Source organism: Octopus bimaculoides, chromosome 28 (assembly GCF_046866305.1).
Source record: "Octopus bimaculoides isolate indiv1 chromosome 28, ASM4686630v1, whole genome shotgun sequence".
NCBI classification, from domain to species: Eukaryota; Metazoa; Mollusca; class Cephalopoda; order Octopoda; family Octopodidae; genus Octopus; species Octopus bimaculoides.
The window spans coordinates 10,250,469-10,257,650 of record NC_142955.1 but is presented as its reverse complement, the minus strand read 5'-3'; the positions used below and the strand labels follow the sequence as shown (position 1 = coordinate 10,257,650).

At 37.0% G+C, this 7,182-nt stretch overlaps 1 protein-coding gene across 2 annotated transcripts; it reads right to left on the bottom strand.

The window, feature by feature from the left end:
• Positions 1–446: 446 nt before the first annotated feature.
• Positions 447–6,520, bottom strand: LOC106873524 (uncharacterized). 2 transcript variants are annotated; one of them, XM_052977310.2, is made up of 2 exons: positions 6,156–6,520; positions 447–2,395 (listed from the first exon to the last, which is right to left on the bottom strand). In XM_052977310.2, exon 2 carries the CDS (start codon positions 1,884–1,886, stop codon positions 978–980), a length of 909 nt encoding a protein of 302 aa, XP_052833270.1. In that variant the 5' UTR covers positions 1,887–2,395; positions 6,156–6,520; the 3' UTR covers positions 447–977. The 2 variants fall into 2 exon arrangements, with proteins under 2 accessions (XP_052833270.1, XP_089200306.1); XM_089344180.1 differs by lacking the exon at positions 6,156–6,520 and adding an exon at positions 2,745–2,816.
• Positions 6,521–7,182: the final 662 nt, after the last annotated feature.

Here is a 7,182-nt window from a genome sequence, read left to right as displayed (position 1 = left end):
CCGATTTGTTTGATTGAAATTCTTCAAGATGGTGCCCCATCATGGCCACATTCTGATGACTGAATAAGATAAAAGAACCACTAAATTCCTTCGTAAAACTTAAAGCTAAGGGAAGCAACTCTTGTACTATGGCATTGAAACGTCTCACGGAGAACACATACGCCATAGAAACCAGGAAACCGGGCCCATGAGCCTGGCTAGGCTCTGAAAGGGCGACGTTTATCATTACAATTAATGTTATGGGCAACATCCACAACGATAACCCCTGGTTTAGCAGGTGAAATGGTTTAACCCTTTAGCATGCTTATTTATTTACAGTGTTCTAAATTAATCATGCATTATCTTGTAGTTTCAAGATCTCAATGGTGTGTTTGTATATTTTTGGAATGACATTGCAGGGTAGGTGTGAAAGGTTGGATCTGGTGAATTTTAACATAAAACAGGCAGAATATTTGAGCCAGACAAGGGCTGTATTCAATGCAAAAGGGTTTAAAATGTAATGAATTTTGATTGTAAATGAATGGCTGCATGCTCAATCAAGTTACTTTTTATGACAAAATGATTTATAACAGATGCTCTCAACTGAGTTCCATATAAGATTTTGTTGTTAACAGTTATCTGCAATAAACTGGCTACGTTTCTACAATACACAAAATATTTTAACAAGTTTTTTTATACAATTCTTAATATTTAATTATAAAAATATAACAGAATTCTTTTTAAACATCGAATGGTTACGAGGGTCCATCTGAGTAAACTAGGGATTCAAAGGGGTCAAAAAATGATTCAGAAACACTGATTTATAATGTATGTCACTGATATGAATTCTCTCCTGTATGGATACATTTGTGTATAGGCACTTCAAAATTTCAAGGGAATGACTTACCACAGATATATCGTGGTAAGCCTTTTCTCCTGTATGAACATATTTGTATGCAATTAAATCACTCTTTCGATAGAATGATTTACCACATAAATCAGGATATGGTTTCTCTTGAGTGAATATGTTTGTGCCTTGTTAAATTACTGTTTAGAGAGAATGATTTACCACATATATCACACTTGTATGGCTTCTCTCCAGTATGAATACGTTTGTGTCTTATTACATGACTAATTTCAGAGAAAGATTTACCACAAACATCACACTGATATGGCTTCTCTCCTGTGTGAATACGTTTGTGTTTTGTTACATGGCCAGGTTCAGAGAATGGTTTACCACAGATATCACACTGATATGGCTTCTCTCCCGTATGAATACGTTTGTGCCTTTTTACATGACCATTATCAGGGAATGATATACCACAGATATCACATTGATATGGCTTCTCTCCTGTATGAACACGTTTGTGTGTAGTTAAGTTTCTATTTTCAATAAATGATTTACCACATAAATCACAAAGATATGGTCTGTCACCTGCATGGATACGTCTGTGTGTAGTGAAGGGTCTTCTATGAGAGAATGATTTACCACAGATGTCACACTGATATGGTTCCTCTCCTGTATGGATGCGTTTGTGAGCAGTTAAGTTGCTACGTAGAGAGAAGGATTTACCACAGATAACACACTGATGTGGTTTCTCTCCTGTATGAACAAGCTTGTGCGTAGGTAAATATCCATTGTGAGAGAATGATTTGCCACAGATGTCACAGTGATATGGCTTCTCACCTGTGTGAATACGCTTGTGAGTAGCTAGTTTACCCTTTTGAGGGAACGATTTACCACAGATATCACAATGATATACTTTCTTTCCTGCATGAATATGTTTGTGACTAATTACTTCACATTTATGAGAGAATAATTTACTACAAATATCACACTGATATGGCTTCTCTCCTGTATGAATATGTTTGTGTTTAATAACATTTGATTCTAGCAAGAAAGACATTTTTATAGATATCACAATGGAATGATGATTTCCCAACTCTTTCTGGAATCTCTTCAGGTAATCATCAATCCTCAAAGTTCTTCCAAGTTTCTCACATAATTCATTTTTCTACTACTTTACTTTTCTCATCAAATATAATTATATGGATATTTTTTTCATTTGCATTTTTATAACTTATTCCTGACAAAATAATATAATATTACTATAAAATACTACATTTCCATTAAAAGTGATGCTTGCCGATATCTTTAGGTGTTGGTATCTCTTTGTAAATATGTCCAGTTTTAATTAAAATGCAAAATTATGACAATATTCCAGATAATGAAGAAGAAAGACATTGTTGTTGATCCTAGTTCAAAATGAACATTTCACTACATGTTGATTCATCACAGATTTATGTAAACAGGTTTGTATCAGTTCTATATAACATTTCCCTTTATTTTTCAATTTATAATCCACATTAACGATGTACTTGAGGTAAAAATTCTAGACCAGTTTCATCTGATAATCTGAAATTAAAGAGAAACAACAGTGTAAGTTATAGAAGATACTTAAAAAATGAATATACAGTAGGCACAGGTGTGGCTGTGTGGTGAGAAGATTGCCTCCCAACCACATGGTTCCAGGTTCAGTCCCACTGCATGGCACCTTGGGCAAGTGTCTTCTACTATAGCCTCAGGCCAACCAATGCCTTGAGAGCGGATTTGGTAGACAGAAACTGAAAGAAGCCTATCATGTGTGTGTGTGTGTTTATGTATGTGTTTGTTCCCCCCACTTGACAACCAATGTTGGTGTGTTTACATGCCCATAACTTAGTGGCTCAGCAAAAGAGACCGATAGAATAAGTACTAGGCTTACAAAGAATAAGTCCTGGGATTGATTTCTTTGACTAAAACCCTGTAAGGCAGTGCTCCAGCATGGCCATGGTCAAATGACTGAAACAAATAAAAGAATGAAAGAAAGAATAGTGGAAATTTTACAACCATTTCTATAATAAAAAAAAACTATAGATATAAACATTTAAGTGAACAAATGAAGGATTGAAATCTATATTTCAATCAACAGTGACATTTGCCGATATCTTTAGATGCTGGAAATTCTTTTGTAAATATGTCTAATCTTAACCCTTTGGAGATGGAGCCTCATTAGGAATTTCAGTGCCAAGAAGTCGGAGCCCTTTTCACAAGCCCTACAGAGGGCATGCACTTAGTTTTTCAAAAAGAGATACAACAATGGATATTTTCCTATAAAGAAAAACTGTAGATTTAAAAATTTACAGAACTGAATATCTCTTCTTTCTTTCAATGACTCTCTCAAGATCCTCACCACCTTTGTCTATTTTCTTCCTTTCGTGTTCCCTTCCCCCTCACATCTGCTTGTACTTGCTCTTATAATGTAGCATAGGTCTGGACACGCCTAAGAACCCCTTAGCCTTTCCATTCTCATTGTCCATTCTGCTTACCTCCACAACAATGTCTCTGTTACTCCCTCCATTACCACTTCTACATATCCCTCAATAATGTCTATTCAGTTACTCACTCTACAAACACTATCATACCTGTTCCTCTTATCATGCCTTACCCTCTCTCATCACCTGACATAAAAACATCACACACGTTCTTTCTCTCTGTCCTTTTCTCCTTCAGTTACCTGCCCTTTTTTCTTGCACGTTGCTTCCATGTGAAGGTGCATGGCTCAGTGATTAGACCGTCAGACTCACAATCATAAGGTAATGAGTCTGATTCCTGGATTGGACTGCATTGTGTTCTTGAGCAAGACACTTGATTTCACATTGCTCCAGTTCACTCAGCTGTAGAAATGAGTTGCAACGTCACAGGTGTGAAGCTGTATTGGCCTTTGCCTTTCCCTTGGATAACATCCATGGTGTGGAGAGGAGAGGCTGGTATGCATGGGCGACTGGTGGCTTTTTCATAAACAACCTTGGCTGGACTTGTGCCTCGGGGAGTATTGTGAACATTCTAGGTGCAATCCCATGGTCATCCATGACTGAGGAGGGGGGTTATCTTTACCTTGTTCCCATGACAACCTGTAAGGTAGTTGACATTATCAAGCTGTAGGAACCATGCCAAAACAAACACTGGACCAAGACAAGATCTTCTAACTTATCTGATTCTATCAAACTATCAAACCCATGTTAACCATTGAGAGCAGACATTAACTAGTTACAGCAGCACATTGTGTAACATTATATATATATATATATATATATATATATATGTAGTGAACACTTCTCTCACTATATATATTAACAGGCGAGCGTAGTAGAAAGCAACTCATTCCCTGTCATCACCTGACTGACTATTCTTTGTGCGGGTAAATTATCTCCACCCGTTCACCCCAGGACGCAAACTGACCAACCATAGCCCCTAATAAGGTCACGTGAGAGTGTTCTTCTAATGCTTCTCTGGAGCCCACCTTTAGCTATAAATAGCCTGCTAAATACCTGCCAATTCGTCGCGACTCAGATCTCTTAGATCTGGCCGCTGACCACACACGCGTAACACTGCCAGCCAGTTCCAGCGACGACATCAACAACACCATCGTTCAACTACAAACTACAAGCATCGCCCCCGACGTCGCCAACAGCAACACGACTCTACGACTACCAGCATCGCCGCCAGCGTCAACATGACTCTACACGTACACAAGCTACCAACAGCTAACCGCAGCTTCTCTTCTCAACCCTGTTTGTGTGATTTCTTCACCATGAAAATAACAGCCAGAATCCGACACCTGCGAAGAACATCTGTATTATAACATATTTATCATTTCATATATTTTGTGGCGACCGTGTGACGCGTTAATAAAGGAGCTTGTTTTTCCATTTGTCACCATTTCTCCTTTTGGTTCGCACGGTCGTTCTTACATATATATATATATATATATATAATGTTACACAACGTGCAGCTGGAACTCCAAGGACGAGGGTTCCAGTTGATCCGATCAACGGAACAGCCTGCTCGTGAAATTAACGTGCAAGTGGCTGAGCACTCCACAGACACGTGTACCCTTAACGTAGTTCTCGGGGATATTCAGCGTGACACAGTGTGACAAGGCTGACCCTTTGAATTACAGGCACAACAGAAACAGGAAGTAAGAATGAGAGAAAGTTGTGGCAAAAGAGTACAGCAGGGTTCGCCACCATCCCCTGCCAGAGCCTCGTGGAGCCTTTTAGGTGTTTTCGTTCAATAAACACCCACAACGCCCGGTCTGGGAATCGAAACTGCGATCCTATGACCGCGAGTCCGCTGCCCTAACTACTGGGCCATTGCGCCTCCAAATATATATATAACTATATATTAAACTACAAAATAGTGGACCGTAGCAATAACACAGAAACATCATTTATCATTGTTGATTAGCTCCAGGTCAACCACGACTGAGCAAAGCTATGCTCAAACATTATATATTCTGAATTACTTTATCCAATAATATTCTAAATTAAAATGTGTAACTGATGAATATTTGGCAGTTCAAATGACCACAGAGAAGCATCCTTATGGCTGTTTGTAGTTTGTAGTTAGGGTTAAGGTTTTACGGGTAGGGTTAGGGGGTTAGTGTTGGGAAAAAAGTAAAAATTGAAGAAGTTGGGGCAAAAGTGGGCGGGGGGGGGGAATTTTCACAATGCTGATTTTTGGCAATTTTCCGGAACCTCCGTATCCGAAAACGGGGATTTTTAGCAAAAAAAAAATTTTTTAAATACACAAATTTGGGAGAAAATGGGTGGGGTGACGGGTGGAATTTTCTGCAACTCCTCACTTTATCCAAGGAATTTTTTTTTTTTTTTTTTTTGCAACATATTCCGATATAATGAGAATCTACATCATCTGAAGCATATTTGGCATTACCACGCTCTTCAGTGACGTAAATGCTTGTAGTAACGAAAGAATGTCGCATATTTATAGGAAATTTCATTTAAAAATATCCATTTTCTGAAAGTTATGAGGCAACAAAGTCGGTGGTGGGAGGACACATCTATAGTAATACTAGAAAATAATATTGATCTTTAATATTTCTTTCTTCCTCGCTCTAATATCTATGTCTGATTAACTTTTAAATGTTTCACTCATTAGAAATGTTAGCACCAACATACGTGTATTTCCAATGCATTTTCTACATTTATTTACATCGTGGTTCATTCATCACTATACTTCGCTACGTATAGTGAAGGCTAGATATTTAATAACGGTTATACAATCAGTCCGTGAAATCAGTTATTACTTTGCCACTACTGAGTTAAGGACTTACTTGTATTTCTCCATAAACTCCTGCAATCTGCTTTCCCATCTTCAGTATTTGTTTAAACTACGGCGATGTCTTAATTCTTGCCGTGATTCACCAAGCTAAAGTTTGTCAACAGAAATTATAAAAACTAACACGACAGAAACGAAACGTAAAAATAATCCTAATATTATCAGATATCCTCGTTCTTCATTTGTAGTTTTGCTTTTAAGAAACACATTCAGAGTAAAAATGTGACTTTGTTGTCCGAGCACATTCACAGCCAGATCGATACCTTATTCTTCATTCAAAATATATTGAAAATCATACCACGTCCGAGGGCCCCAATTTGTATGTTACCTTCCAAAACAACACTAAATTTCGGAGATATAACAGATATAAAACTTTTCTGAATAATATATATAACTGTGTGTATATTTTAGTATTTTTGTAGAAATGATACATACGTATTGTAACAGCGTATATAGATTAAAAAAAAAAGTTTCGCCGTTTATGTTTCCGAGTCTCTTTTTTGTAATTTTTGTTTTCGAATTTCAGTCCCTGTTGAATCGTAGCGTAAACCAGAAACTTTCTCTTGCTCAAAATTAAGTTTTAGTGTAAGTAAAGATGTCTCAGTCTTCACACTGATTTATATACTATAACAGGTAACATATAATACACATAATATTCATAGTAAAATTTGACCAACATCGGTGATTTAAGATCTTTCATTTTGATGTTGTTAGATAATTGATATTAATTTTATTCTCCACCACACTATGGTCTGAAATCAATAATTAAATCAACGAGCTTATTCTAGACCCTGCTCTAAACTACGATCTGTGATTGTATAGAAATCTAATGGAAACTTTCAGTTAATGAACGTGTGATACTTCCAAGCCTTTCACTTTCAAAAGTTATTAAACATTTATCTGCTAGGATATTTCTTAATAGAGACAATGTATCTCCCAAAACTTCGTTGACATTCTATATGTCGACCACGATTGAAATATATCATTACAAAAGGTACAAGTGGAAATAATTAAACCAAAAC